The sequence below is a fragment of the Lichenostomus cassidix genome, chromosome 1Aa (genome assembly GCF_008360975.1).
Source record: "Lichenostomus cassidix isolate B80296 chromosome 1Aa, HeHo_3.0, whole genome shotgun sequence".
In the NCBI taxonomy this organism is placed as follows: Eukaryota; Metazoa; Chordata; class Aves; order Passeriformes; family Meliphagidae; genus Lichenostomus; species Lichenostomus cassidix.
Window position 1 is genome coordinate 57,476,413 of NC_139480.1, and position 16,145 is coordinate 57,492,557.

General features: G+C 36.8%; 1 protein-coding gene across 1 annotated transcript in view; it reads right to left on the reverse strand.

Moving 5' to 3' along the window:
• PIK3C2G (phosphatidylinositol-4-phosphate 3-kinase catalytic subunit type 2 gamma) overlaps nucleotides 1–16,145 on the reverse strand; it is a 218,246-nt gene that overhangs the window by 69,955 nt on the left and 132,146 nt on the right. The window contains 5 exon segments of the mRNA XM_085049213.1: nucleotides 6,189–6,358; nucleotides 8,427–8,563; nucleotides 10,537–10,666; nucleotides 12,795–12,887; nucleotides 15,163–15,270. Of these exon segments, the coding sequence (XP_084905339.1) occupies nucleotides 6,189–6,358; nucleotides 8,427–8,563; nucleotides 10,537–10,666; nucleotides 12,795–12,887; nucleotides 15,163–15,270 (638 nt within the window).

A 16,145-nucleotide genomic window follows, 5' to 3' on the forward strand; every position in this document is an offset into this window, starting at 1 on the left:
CTGCAAAACAGTTAAATCCTTTCTACCGTTCACGTTCAGTACCCACATTTGACAATGCTCAGTAGAGCATTCCTGATGCCTTATACCATTTTCTGAGACTATCAAATTTTCTGTGTTTGTTAGAGTTTATTACTAACCCTATTGATAAACCACTTGAGAGTTAATTCACAAGGAGATTGGAGCAATTCATCTTGTTAACAGAGATTTTGGGACAATTGCTTTTTGTGTCCTGACTGACCCTCAGCAGTGAAAAAGATTTTAAAACTGAGACCTAAAACATGCCTTAAAAGAAACAGAGCAAGTAGGGTTATATTCCATAGCCATGGAATATTCAGCTAACAGGTCTTTTTAGTATGAGATGGATATTTAGAAAACACAGTAATAGATGGTTACAGGGGATTTTTACATCACCAGGCAAAATAGAGAAATAAATCAGGGATGAAAAAATTGAATTGCAAAGAAATTCCTTGGGGCAAGGGATGAAATCCTACATGAATTAAATATATTAAATGGTTTCCAGTTAAGGATGAAGGACAAAGGCGTAGTATGGAAAAGGGGGGGAAAAGAAGACCAAGAAACAGAGATTAATTTAAAAGTGCTTGATGTATACTTGATTGTGTATGAGAACAGCTTCCTCTGAATATAAATGTATATTTGACTGCATGGGAGAACAACTCTCCCAAACACAAAAAAGTGTACAGAAAGCTTTCAGAGTAAGGGGTGATACAATACAATGTTTCTGATGGGAGTAGGGAAGAGAAAATACATATCTTTAGAAACAATTGCACTTTGAAAGGGATAACAAAATTATAATCAAAGTGGACAGAGACGTTGATGTCTTTCCCCCCTTTTAGTTCTGTTTTATTGTTAAATTTCCCCTCTCTAGAGCCATATCCTATAAAAAATCACAGGGTGTCTAATAGAACGAGGAGGGAAGGGGATAGGAACTTGATAGGAAGTCACTTAAATACTTCACGTGCAGCCGACCTCCCAGAGCAGAGGGAATTCCACTGATGGCTCTGGAAGCATCAAGCAGCTTCTCTAGCCCACATGATTGTTAACAGGAATACATGATATCTCCTTCAAGAAAGTGAAGATAGGATAGCAGTTTACGCCACCCTTGAAGTGAAGGAAAAGCCAAGAAGGATACTGAGAGATGCAGCAGACAAGAACTGGATTCCAGGAAACTCAATTCAGCAGAAGAACAAGGCTCTTGCATGAGCAGAACTGGATACAGTCAAATCCACACAGACACTGTATGGGAAAAACAATGCCTCCATTAATTGTCTGAGTACTTGGAAAAGGATAATTAAAAAAACTGGAGATAGAAAGTGGACAGTAAACATAATTTGCTCTGATTTCAAAAGGCTTTAGTTGAATTCCCTCCAAAAGAGGCTATAACAGTAAAAAAAAAAACAAAAACAAAACTATAAATGGAAAAGTCCAAACTACAATCCAGGCTCAATAATTAGAGAAAGCACCAAGTCAGCAAGAATATACCCCAACCCCTCAGGGCAGACAAAGACAACAGAAGTGCATTTGAACCCTCTGACTGCAGTTTGTGTTGTTTCTGTGTTCTGAGACTCAACGTGTGCTTTTGCTTTTCAATCTGGGGCAAGTAGAGGCACTTGACTTTCAAAAGTGGTGGACTTCTTCCCTGATAAATTCAAGCCCCTTTAGGCCTTGCCACCTTGGAGTTGATGCTGTTTCACCTACAGGTCTTTATGCATTTTTTCTTTCGTTCTTTATGCGTACAACAGTCTTTAAATAGCTGCATAATATTATTAAGATCATTTGGGCTACTAAGGTGCTTTAAGTTATGAAATTAAATCTTTCTAAGGTTTCAGTCAGAGATTTTTGGAGGGTGGCTGAAACAGGAAGTGCTGAAAGTGAATAGTGGCAAAAAATTAGGAGTTACCAGTTCACAGAAACTAATAAACCCAGACCCATCATGTCAGAAAAATAAATATAAACTACAGAGAATGAATTCATAATGAGACACACTGAAAATTTCTACTGAAATTTTTCAACATCTAATACAGGTTGGTACAAGTTTTCATGCACAAATTTAGAAAATGAAAAGTGATTATACTTTTAAGTTTTTACTTTCAAGTTTTAGACTCTGTAAAAGTACTCTAAATAAAATTTTAAAAAGGTAAAAAGAAAAAAGAAAAATGTGTTATTCTCAAATTCTTCCTTCTTCCCCATTTTTCTTCTATTTAGAAAAAAGGGAGAACAAATGTAGATACAATACAGTCAAAAATGCAGATACAACTTATTTTTCCATGTCCATGTGCCATCATTTCTGTTTTAGAAACAAATACCTGAAAAGATAGCTTTTTTTAAAAAATTGACACTTCTAGTGCAACAGTAACAGACATTTTAGGTTACTAAGGCTAAAAATGAAATGCCTTACTTTCAAAATAATGAGGCACTTCTACATTTCAATGTACTCAGATGTTCTGAAACACTTCTCAGTATAATAAAACACCAACCTAGGAAGAAAGTGTGAGAAACATAAGTTTCCCATATTTTTGAAACTTCCCTAATAACTGGAATTTCCCAACGGAATAGCTGCCTCTAGTAATTAACTTTGTAGAAGAAAACCAGCTTAGCAGATTTAAATTCTGGGGAAACCATGCCAAGATCCAGGATTAGTTTGGCAAAGAGACAGGAGGGCCTCTGTGATTCAGATCAGGGAAGAGGCCAGTGAGTGCTGTATGTAATCAGGATGACTGAATATTTAAAGAAAAGAATGGACACTGATGTTATCAAAAGGTGAATTTACAGTGAGCCATGAGCTGGACTACTTCATATCTTGCCACCAAGTCTCACACTTCACATGACTGACTGAAAAATTATAGATGACAGTGCTGGGAGTGACTGGTAGAAGGGAGGATGTGACTGCTGAATTTTGGATTAGTTCAGTTAGCACAGGATTTAAATAAATTTCTTACTGCGTAATTCACCAAGGAAGAAATGTTCAAAAGGAGCTGGTCAGAACTGAAAAGAAGAAAACAAAGGCAAGGAAAGCATAGCAGGTACAACCACAAGCCAGACCAACCATGGGCCTTCGTCCAAACTCTTTGATGACTGACCTAGTCCTGGATGATTATCTGGATAACATTACACCTATTTAAGTTGGAGTGGGTCTAAGATGATTACCACAGGACACTCAATAGGTGAAGAACAAGACAGTTATATGAAATTAAACAAGAAATATTTCTTCATACAGTTTGAAGTGTATCTGCAGACTTGCCCAGACTTTGGGGGAATGTAGGGTCAAAAGTGGAAGCTGGGCTAGAGAATGAAAGGAGCATTTTATTACTGCTAACAGAACGTGTCATTCAGCACGATTAAAAAAAAAAAATAGAAAGAAGAGATAATGAAATCTCAAGGTTCAGTAGGAAAGTTCCCTATGGGACTTTGGGAATAATTCTTCTGCCAAGCTCTGTTATTATGTTATTGGTTGGATACATCATAAGTCTCCCTCCCACATTTCCAAAATATTAGCACTCAGTCCCAGGAAAGACAAGTTATTAGTACTATTTAAAGTATTTACTGCACTGTGAAGGCACATGTAGAAATAGAAAAGACAGAAAGTTCCCGATCCCTCTTTCTCTGAAATCAGGAAGAACTGATTTTTGACTTGGAATCAAAACTGAGCAGATTTATTGGATATCATTTAAAGATGAGGGCAGAAATTAGAAAAGTTTAGTAATCCCCTTTTGAGGTCTTATACAATCAGGAATGCAAAAGTGAGTATGAGTGGATGAATCATGTTGGCTTCAAAAGGTTCTCTGAAGATCCATATTGGATGTGATAGAAAGAGCTGCAGCCCACGTGTGTGAGTCCACGAGCTGCCAAAGCACTCCTTGCACTTCACTTCCATCACAAGAAGGACTCCTTATGCAGGATACTGCAGAAAACTCATCCTCAGGAAGTTTTATGAGGAATTAGATTTTTGTAATGGCAGAAAGCACTCCCTGAGAACAGGAAATGGACAATTGTGGCAGTCTGCTTGTTGAGTTCTGTAAGGAATGATTGTTTTGAACAGTTCAGGCAGGGACTCCTTTTCTGTAAGGCTTCATTGATCTGCATAAATTTCATTTTACACTCACGCACACAAAGGTTTGTATGATGTGTGTAAATCCCAAGCTTAAGGATTTGCATCATATGCTTTGCATTCTTTAAAGCTCCTATAGAACCTCAGAAATACATGTAGAATATCTACTGTACAACACCCAAGGGTCAGCACAAATAATTCTGAAGGTTTGACAGCATTGTTCTTCTGGTTTTGGCAATATTGTTTTAGGAGTATGATATTCTGGGACTGAAAAAACTCAAAATCTAGTAAGAACTCAAATAAACATAAAATGTTAGAGCTGTCAAGGAAACCAGAGGCTAAACCTGTTTCAGGACTTGCCCTGTGGAAATTTAATAGATACAAAAAACACTGAGAGCTTCAAATTTTGAGAGAACCTGAAATTTATGACATGTAAAAACATGATATCCCTGTGTTCCTGTGTTACAAACAATATGTTACATTCCATGAAGGTGCATACAGCTCACAAGAACAATAGTCATTGATACTGTATCACTAACTACATTAATTCTGTATCTGCTCAGTTGCATGTGGGCTTGAGGAAAACAATTATTATCCCATGGTGTTCACAACCTGCTCTTAGGTGGGAAACCAAATTTTCCTAAGGAATCATGAGGGCAGTCCATGAATGGAAGTCCTAAATGTATGAGTTTATTCTGTAGTTTAAAGGCAACATACTGCATTGAGAAACAGGAAAAGAGGCTGCTGTTAGTGAAAGTGACTCTATTTGAAGGCGTTTTCATATTTCATTCACTTAATAAGAAGGTTTAGCATAACTGAGCTGTAAAACAGTAATATTAATATCTATTTCTATTATTGATATTACATTATTTAAATTTGGTTGCTGTGTCCCCTCTTATATTTGCTTCATCCTGTCTTTCACTCAACCTGATAATTATTCATGCAAAATTACTACACAAGGAAATTCCTGTTAGGTTCCAATAGGAATTTTGCTATAGAGAAGGATGCAGCATTTGACAAAGAGTGTGCATGAGTATGTTTTTATTACTCTGTTCTGCTTTATTCTTTCCACAGCAAATAAGTAAGATTAAGGGTGCATATCTTGATTGATGGATAATAATTCTGAGCACCACAACTAAATCTTTTGACTGCCTGGCTTAGAAGTACTTATTATCCTCATCAGCCTCCCTCATTCCAACATTTCCATGCTTTTATGTCTAGAGCATGCAAAGACCAGCTTAACAAAAAAAACAACAAACAAACAAACAAACAAACAAAGGAAAAATTAGCTAAAACTTAATTCTGACACTTTTTCTGGAAATTATTAGGAAGCGTGGAGGAAAGACACATATGCACACTACTCATCTTGTCACTAAAAGGGATTGTTCATCTATTCTTTACTCTGCTGTAACAGCCCCTTTGTGTTTTGGACATACTGGCATTACCCCATCTATTCTTATTCCATTTGAATTAATTCCTTCATAGTATGTTCACATTAGGAACTTGGATACATGATCATACTATTTTATTTATCCTTATCGTGGCATAGTTACATCACAGGTGGATACAAAGGTAAATCAGATATTTGTAAAACAATCCCTGAGCTCAGTGTAGTTTGATGTAGAACTTCAAAAGATAATGAAAAAGTTTGCTAGTTTACTCACAGAGACATAATTTAATCATTCTTCATGTCTATTTGGAAAAATTTGGTTTCTTCTCTGAATATGGGAAGAAAGCTGTCAATTAGATATATGGATTTGGATCCATTTTAGGAACACACCTCTGTTAGAAAAAAAACCGATAGACATCAGAATTCTTGTGGCATAGGCCAGTCTTCTATTCTGGTTGCTACTGAACTGCATCATTCAAATCTCTGACCAAACAAGGATTTAGATTTTTCTGTTATACTGAAAAGGGATCCCCAACATCCTTTAGTTCCTTCTCCAGTAATTCCTACATTTTTTAGAAGTTTCAAGAAACAATAAAAATACGTTGTTTTGGAAAATACAGGAAGAAAAAAAAGCATAATCTCATTGGAATTTTTTTGATGGGAGTTGATAAGGCTGTGAAATTTCAGAGCACTGCTTTAAAGTTTACTTTGTGTGTTACTATAGATACTAACCTTCTTATGCTTCCAAACATCTGCGCATGACCCAAAAATCTTCCAAAGTCTATGTGGAACATGTGTCCAGCTTTTGTCAGCATTATGTTGTCACTGTGTCGATCACAGATTCCCAGGATGAAGGTAACAACACACCAGCCAGCACAGGAATAAAAGAAATTCCTTTTGGCCTAGTGAGTAAAACAACAGTACTTACACGAAATATCCAGGAGCATTTGTTTGTGGTCCTAACAAAAAATTAAAACAAAAGGTAGCTCTACAAATGCTGTGCTTGTTGCTCAACTTTTAACGGGTTAAAATTTCAAGAGGTAATAGTGAAAAGAAATTCATGAGGTAGGTCTGAGTAGGAATGGTATAGGAATGGTACTCAAGCATTTAAAAATTACACTGCAAGAACAATTTTATGCATGAGGTTTTGACCTTGCATTTCACAAATACCTGGAAGTCTACAAAAAACTTTCTGGTGAAAGGTGTCTAAGAAAAGCAAGCTTCTTGGCAGGAAGCCAGCATTTTCTGTCCAATGTTCTGCATATATTGCAAAAACAAGTGCTAGGAAATTAGTTGGAAATCCACAAATTTACCCATTTGCTTTGTAAAGGATGTAGGTTATTTTATATCCACTGCACTACTCTGTACCTACATGGATTTGTTTTTCTCCAGAAATTAGTCCATGTCCCATGAATCTAAATCACAATGCAATACAGAAAGGCAAACCATCCTAATCTGCATCTTAATGTTTTTGGACAAAACCTATGTTAGCCAAGGCAAATGATATTTAGGCTTCCAGGAATTCCCTGTAGATGCAGGGTACCACCTGCAATGGCATGGCAGCACTGTGCAAGATTTAGGCCACAGCACAAGAGTTAGATGAATTTTACGTCTCACTGTGCTACTTACTCACTTTGATGACCTTGGATAAAACACTTAAGCTTTCTGTGATTTTGTTCACCCAACTGTAATATGAGGATATTAAAACTTTTTCTGCAGCAGTTTTCTGAGCACCTTAGATCCAGTACTGTATGAGTAAAAAATTATAACAGAGTAAAAAAAGAGAAAGGTTCATTCACTAGCTAGCACAAAGGGAATGCATAGCAGTAATTTTATGCATACCCTATGTAATCAGATCTGACTGCATTTTATATATTTTAAAAATGGAAAGAAATTGGGTAGGAATTGGTTTTAGAATATTCCACATTAATGGTACTTCTTACAAACAGGAGCAGCAGCAAGAAATTGAATTTTCAATCAATAATTAGCAGTACCTCACTTTTGAATTGAAATGTCTGCACTTTCACCATAAAACTGTAAAACCACAAACTTGTAAAAAAAATTTCTACACAGATTGTTCCTGTTTAATTGAATCAAATGATATATGAGGAATTCAAGTGTTCTTAATCAAAATGTGTGTGAACAAATGTCTATGGAATAATTACAAAATTACTTAAGTTTATCAAACATATTTATACTCTACATCCACTAACAAACTGCTATAAAATAATTTCATTTTCACAGTGGTAAACACTCAAAGTACTCCTTTAAATTTAAAATTTTGTCCACTAATTTATCGCTGGCATGGAAAAGGGTTCTCAAAATTGTTTGAGCAACACCAAAATGAAAACTCTTTCATGTGCCTCCGAACATGTTCACCCAACAAGGAATTGACAGAAAGATTTCCCTGGAAAACTTTTGCTTCTATAAATAAAATTTCTTATTGTTTGGCTCATGTATAACATCTAGTTTAATAAAATCAGATGCATTACATGGGATCCCATGAGAACATGTGATATAAAAAGCATGATCTGGTTTTTGAATATGGTGGTTTTGATAAAACAGCTTTCTAAAACTTTGGGTATTGGCATAGTCATTCCTAAATACAGGAAATCTGCCAAGATCTTGTATGGTTTATATAAAATAAAGAATTTAGAGAGCTGACCAAAAAAATAAATGTTTCTGAATTCAAAACTTAATTTCTCTTTCAGTTTCTCTTCACTTTACTAGTAACTTTCAAAACACCTCTATGGCACATTTTTATAGAAAATTTAATACCATGCACCTGACAAAAAGCAGTATTTCCTTAGAAAGAGAGTGGCATTGAAGTGGGTTCCCTGGTTTCTATGCACATGATTTGTTTGTCTCATATCTGAGCCACTCATTTTAGCTGCCTACTGTAATTTGGTTCTTTTTTTTTTTCTCCATGGTATAGCGTGAAAAGTGTAGTAAGCTTCATTATGAGGTTACCTCTTGGTAACTTGATTCCAGAGGATGGTGATGGAGAAACCATTTTTCAATTGTGTTTTTTTTCAGTGGTCCTATCAGTCCAGACTCCCTGTGGATCTTTGCTAGTGTGGTAGCATCTGGCACCATCTGTACCAGTCCTAATCAGATAAAAAAGAATTTGCATGAAAAATCCTCAGCTTTAAAAAGACAGGAAGACAATCAATGCATATTGCCTGTTGTTTGATCATTCCATGCAGAAAAATATATATAGTTTAAAGCTTATAAATAATGAATACAACAGAAAATATACATCAGTATTGTTCTACTCTTGCTCTTTGGAAATTAAAAATAAAGGCCACCGAGCAGAAAGGAGCAGTTCTATGAATGAGAAATAAAATCATCAATAACAATGCTGTGGGTATAACTGCCACACAGTATCAACAAGGTCAACAATTTAATGAGATTCAAAGTGGATATAATATGTACAAACGTAAAAAATCATAAAAATAAGGACCAGATATTTACTAATCATGATAAAGTTAATTTCATATGTGTTTATTGTCTAGAAAGCTACACAAATTTTTCTGCAGTACATGATGCTGATCACAACTGGGAGAAATGGTACTGTGTAGTGCAGAAATTAGTCTGATCCAGTACGCCACAAAACGGGACTCTGAAATGCAGAGAGAAGCCAAGCATTTTGCAATGCTTCGCTTGAATCCTCTGTCTCTTCTGCATTCACTTAACTCCTTTTTTTTGGTACTGAGACCTGGCCTTCCAGCCTTCTCTCTCTGTCCCCACGTGTGGTCCCCTGGCATGCCATCCTGCTACTCTGCATTACAGGGAGGACTTTCCCTAACCATTTTACTTGGTCACAAGCTCCTCTACTACACAAAGCCTGGAAAGTGAAATTCTACCAGAGCTTTAAGTTTTCACTGAATTTCTGTGAAAAGAGATTTCTGTGCTTGCATGACCATGAAATTACCATCTCCTGCCTAGCTTGTGTGGAAAAAATGGCCATAGAGTAAGCCACTAGCCTAGGACTTGGAATAGCTATATACACAAGTCTCCCGAAGCATGTGTCCTGTATGACCATAGGCATGTCCCTTGGTCCTTCTCTCCTTAATTATTAACTGTAAATTGATTATATTAACATTGATGTTACTCATAGGGGAAGACCACTGGAAAAACTGTGAGACACTGAGGGGTTATTGCTGCTGTGATGCTGAAAGGGAGAGACTGTCAGGGAGAGAATATTATTTGCAGATGATCCCTGTATCTCTCTTGGCAAACATCAAATGAAGCGTTAGTAAAAATAGGGTCTACATATAATATCACATCCAGAAAGAGTATTCTTGTATCATCTGCATTTGAGGCAGAAGCTTTCAAGCTTTGACTCTCATCCCTACAAAGAAGGATGGAGTTTTTTTCCAGGTCAGCACAACCACCTGCCATGTGCCACAACTCATCTATACTTCCTCTTAGTTCCTTCAGATCATTCCTCCTCTGTCATGTTCACTTTGTGGTTCAGAAAGTAATGATTTTCTTTTAATTTTTCTATTTTAATAAGATTTTGTACAGCAGGTGATCTGGATACATCTGCCTTTTATTTGAGCTAGGATTATTTCCAGTAGAAGATTTATTTGGTCAGGGAAATGTAGCCAGCTTACTGCTGTCAGCAGATTTCTACAGCAAGCAATTGGTATCCCTGCTACAGCTCTGCTATAACCATAAAAGAGAGAAATAGAGCTTTCAGATGAGTCAGGACTGCCCTAAGCAACATAAATCACAAGAATAATATTTCAAAATTAACAGCACAAAGCTGTCATCACTTGTCTGCAGGTACTTTCTGTAACCACATGCATCTAGGCTCATTTAAGCATCTGTGTAGGACTACACCGGATTAAAACTTCAGTCGCTATGGCAAATTTTCTCCAGTACCCTCTTTTTGATGTGAGAATTTAAAAATGTTTTGCAAGCTGACAGTATTGAGGATTTTGGAAAATTCTAGACTAAGTTGCTATGAAATACAATGAGCTCTAGAGAGACAGAATAAACAAATTTTATATAACACTGTTTACATGAAATATGAATAACATAATACAAGTTCCTTTTATAATTTAAGACTGACCTTGCCTTTTCCCTGTGGATAAACACCTATAAATGATCATTTGCATATCCAGTCCCTCTTGGAGCCAAATGTTGTCCATCACTCGAATAATTTGCAGAACCAACATATCTTGACGTAGATCATCACCTATCTGTGAAAATTGCACATGAAATTAAGTTTTCTCCTTCAATACCAGACAGAAATAAAGTCCTATTTAATTTGGACTTTTGTTCCTACTTAAACAGCTACATTCATTTCTTGTCTTTCTTCGAAGTTCCTACTTACCTTTCCATGTCAGACGAGGATGGCACAGTAGATGGCACACACAGACAGGAGCAGTTTTGGCAGCCACTGAGATGGTAACAAATGATCCCTGCTTAACTTTGGCCTTTCTGCTTATTATTCCTATGCAGTTATTAGAGTTTGAAAATTTAATCCCGAGGTAGGATCCTAATTTAGCTACATTTTAAAGTCTACCTAATGCTAGATCCCTTTACAAAAATGACAGCATTTGTCTAATAAGCCTCACAACTTAGTATTTGCAGGAGAATTTTATAATGAATTTATATTTTATCTATAACATGATTTTTATTCAGTTTCAAGCAGTGATGCAATGATGACCTCTCTCCCCATGTGGTTAGTCAAACAATAATCTCAGTGAAATGTGGCTTTAATTGTAGCCACAAGAATTAATGAAGAGATTATTTTCAACCATGGCTGGGTAAATGGCCTGTGAAAACAACAGCCTTGATTTTTTGTTTCCCCCATCCTACTCCAAGTAAAATATATAACTTTTACTGATATTTTAAGTGCTTTATTCTTTCATTAAATTCTTTTTATACAAGCATTCCAATCTACAGACATTTACTGCTATGAAATGAGTACTTGAGGAGACATAAACTCATCTGAAAAAGACAATATCTGATTATATTTTTTTCTTATTTAAAGGTAATCTTGACTCTAATTAATTCTTCTTAGTACCTAAACATACAAAAAATCTTATTCTTTCTACTTACCTTCCCTCACAAATAAAGTCAGAAGACAATTTAGTAAAATACCCTTATCATTTATTGTGCTTACCATTTATGTATATCTGTCATGAATAAGCAATAGAACTATAGTACAAGTAAAAGATATTTTAATGCAATGTTTTGCTGACAGGAGAAGGTGACAGCAGCCTTAATACTTCTACAGCAACTGGACAATGAGTTGGTTGCTGAACATGACAAAGTAGGGAAAATATTGTCTGTGTAGAACCAGTGCAATTATTTAAAAGCCCCATAAGCAAGTATTTGCTCAAGTAGATAGGAACATGCTATTTAACATTGATTTCCAAATGAAACAGCATATGAAGCAGGTTTCTAAATGTTCAGAAAAACTTAAAATTGCTAATTTCTGCCCCTAGCCTGCCTGGAAAGCATACTTCTGTTTCTGAGGATCATGACTGCTCTAAAGGGGCAATTTAAATTAAGATAGAAATGATTTTTTTAAATTTGTTTTTATAATTCTTTTAGATTTCTGGTTTGGAAAATGATTCTGCAAAAGATCTAAGAATAATGCCATTGGCACCACTGACCATTTTGTATCCATCAGTTATTTTATGAACTTGTGTTCTTCTCTAAAACCAGTATCTGCTGTTAGAGTAGACTTTTGCTCTTTTGAAAGGGAACTAATTTCAAAATGCATGTATTTTCCATTGTGGATGGACTATTCTGAACTCAGAAGCTTTTCATCAGAGACAACAGCAAAATAAAGCAGAGTTTGAGTCAGTTCCTCCAAATAACTCCAACAAGAGAGACCTCCTTTGCTGTCTCCTCCACCTTTCTCAGCCACTCCCTCAGGCTGGCTGATAGGGGCAGAATTAGGTCTGTGTGGCAAATGGAGCCTCTAACACTCTATTTTGATATTTTAGAGACATATGAAAAAGGCTGAAGGGTTCAGTCATTCTGAACTATCTCTCCTCTGAGACCTGCCCTCTGACTTCAATGTCGTTAATAAACCAGGTTTAAAATATGAACTTTATATTCTAGTCTGGTTGTCTGCACTAAGGAAAGAAACTGCAATAAGTTGTTTGATTCTCTATTGATCAAAAAGCTGATTGTTCAGTGTATTGCCTCAACATATTTCATTAAAAGTTCCAGTGTCAAAAATAAAAGGGATAAACAAGCAGAAGAACCAAATCAACTATTCTCAGACTCAAGCTTTAAAATATAAATTAGGTGAATTTTAAATCATCATTTTCCATACCAAAAGACCCGAGGATAAGAGGAAGAACATACCTTAAAAATAACATTGATGGTTCCACTTGGAGCATTCGCATTGATGAAGGAGATTTTTAATGGAAAAGCATTGGATGTAAAATAAGAACATGACTGCAGGGGAAAGAAAGATGAGACAGAAGAACAGGGTCACATATACAAAACACCAGGCCAATACAATACCTCTGTAAAAGATACCAGCTTTAAACAGTGCTTAGTAGCAGTGGTAGCAAAAGAAAATAATTCTTGATCTTATTGACTGTTTCACGGGGTCTGAAAAATAAGAAATTCTTTTCCCCAGACAATCTGCTTCACTTACATATGAGACCATATGAATGGATAATATTTTATGTACTAATTGCTTTTCATTTTACCCAGGCCTATTAATAATAAGCTTTGGCTGGTACTGAGTGGATGAAGTATATAAGACTGATGTAATGGGAGTCTTAAAGCGTTGAAAAGCATTTGGTCCTATTATTTTCTGAAAAAAAACCAGCCCTGCCCAATCAGACAATCTTTATGGAAGCAAAGAATCTGACAATTTCTTTGAAGACCTCACTCTGGCTGAGGAGACAAGAAATTTTGAAAATCATGATCTATTTTTTGTGGAATTTATCTTAATTAAACATAAACACTGACTTTCATGCTCTACAGCTCCTTCCACCTGAATATCTCAGAGGGCTTCAAAAACCACTAATGAGCCAAGGACTGCAAATCCTGTGAGAGTTTAGGGTGGTATTATTACCCTCATTAAAAATATCCAAGAAGGGGTGGCGGGGAAACCCCTCAAAACCAAAGACAATTGTAAATCAATGGCCTGGTTTCTGGAAATAATGAACACCCCACAAGAGCTGCTGCTGTCCTTACAGGGTGGAGTGTAAGGGAGGCTAATTTGAACACCACCACCAGACACAGCTGTCTTCTGCTTTTCATCTAAACATCTCAAAGCACGGTCCAAGCATGCAAATATTTTCTCAGCCAAATTAGACCTCTGCCATGGGCCAGAGCCATTATCAACGATGAGATCCTGACCCCTCATGGAATTCTGCCAATTGAAAGGTCTCAGTGAGTGCTTGAAAGGTTCCTGTGAGATAATGTGACTCTGAGAGAGCTGGGAGCAGGGCTTGCAACTGGTAAAATTAATAGATGACACAGAAATGAATTACATTTAGGTAATTATAAGCACTTAAAAGTTCTAATTTGCATGATTATACTTACGTACAGTTCAATCAAGAAACTACATGTATTTATAGAAAGAAAATGTCCTATAATGATATAAGAAAAATGAGAAAAAAGAAATCCCTCTTCAGATATTACATTTAAACATTTTTGTATCAGTCCAGTCAAGATGGTGCAGTATAAATAGCATGACTTTATGGTGAGATACCTTTCCATTAGTCATTATTTCCAAAAGCCTGAAAGCAGGGAGAAACAGCAGGCTTCAAATCCTTCTGACTTATATCACACACAATTCGCCCAAGCCTGTGGGGTGCTAGAAGACTTCTGTTCTCAGCCAGATCAAGGATGAATAGCAATTACTTGGAGAAACACAGCTCAGAGGCAATCGAAGGGATCAGCATCTCTTAGAATCAGGTCTACTATGGATAACGAGCCAGGGAGTAAAAATAGAGCACAAATTGCTGTAATTAGGTAGCTATAACTGGTAATATAGATGGCTCTTCAGGTTTGTTTTTTTCTTCATGCTGGTTACATTTTCCTTCTCCAGAGATGGAGCAGCTTACTCCTGGCATTATGTTGTTTATGAAAACATTTTTGAACAATGAATAACTGAATCTCAGTACTGTGGTCAAAGTCAAGTAACACTGAGGAGCATTTTTGTTTGCATTATCCTTAAGTCATTTTTAATAAGGGTCATAGACACAGGTAAGCTAGTGTGAATATTTTAATATTTTAGCAATTCTCAGTCATGCCCTGAGTCTCAGCTAAGCAAACAGACAGCTGGCTCCAGACTTTTAGCTTCTCCCATACCTGACATGGGAGAGTCTTGGATGAGAAAAAAAACCTCTCACCAAGGGCTACCTGGTGGGAACCAAGGCTCAGCCTCCAGATGCCCTTGCCAGTCCCAATACCACGGCAGGGCAGCTGAGCTGGGAATGGGCTGCTCAGAGTTTGAAATCTCTGGTTGGTGTGACATACATGCAGCACCCACCCTACCCACCCTGTCACCTCTGCCTCAGACAAAGGCCCCTGGTTTAAAAGGGGATTAAGCTGGATGTAAGTTTCCCATCTGGTTTTCACATCTGGGTTCCCATCCCATTTATGCTCAATATCAGTAAGATCATTTCCAAGTCATTGCAGGCATTCATTCCCTTTCCCCTTTATACTAAAATAAAAAAACAAAATAAAAAATTTAGTTGATCACACTTACATCTGCCTCTATGCCTTGGATAACAAGCCCAGGATTCAGGGGGAGCCGACAGACTTTCACCTCCTGGAAGAACTGCTGGAGTCTGCCGAGCTCCACATTTAACACCTCCTGCAACATGTGAAGATTTATGGCAGCACAAAAGAACACAAAAGCACCTTTTTTTTTTAACTGGCTTTCTGCATTTTAAACAAGTAATGCAACTTCCAGAGCCAGTAGCATCCATGTGATCTTTTAATTGCTAATGAGGTCACAGTAAGGTGCAGATATTAAAAATAAGAACTGTAGTTTTACTCCACATTCATGCTTTTTCTGCGAGATGTGCTACTAGCTCATACTGCCCTGCAGGTTCAGATGGAAAGAGACTGTTTATAAGGGCATGGAGTGACAGGACAAGGGAGAATGGCTTCAGACTGAAGGAGGGTAGGTTTAGATTGGATGCTAGAAAAAATCTCTACCTGTGAACCCAGGCTGGATGGGGCAACCTGGTCTAGTGGAGGGTGTCCCTGCCCATGGCAGCAGTGTTGAAAATAGAGCATTTTTAAGGTGCCTTCCGACCCAAACCATTCTGTGATTCTATGATTCAAAGCCCTTCATTAGGGGTTGATTAGCCTGGTATTGCTCTGCTGTATCTCAAGGGGTTTTTCGCCTTGCCTGAGAACTTCACAATTTGTTGCTTATTGCCTCTACGCTGTGGTCACCCCTGCCTAATTCTGTTAACTACAAGGTTTGGGAGCTTCTCAGCATGACAGTAACTGAAGCCTTGAGATTAATCTCTAAAATCTGTGTTATGCACCAGTAATGTATAATGTATTACTACTATTTCTTTTTCTTTACATAGATTTTCCTTTTGCGAATATTTTTGTCTTTTTACTTCCATGTTCGCTTTGCTGCTCTCAGTAGCAGCATTGAGAGTTTTCTGAAAAACCCTTTGAAAATTTTTTAATCCTTAACAAGGCAGAAAGATTCATGATATCATTCATAAT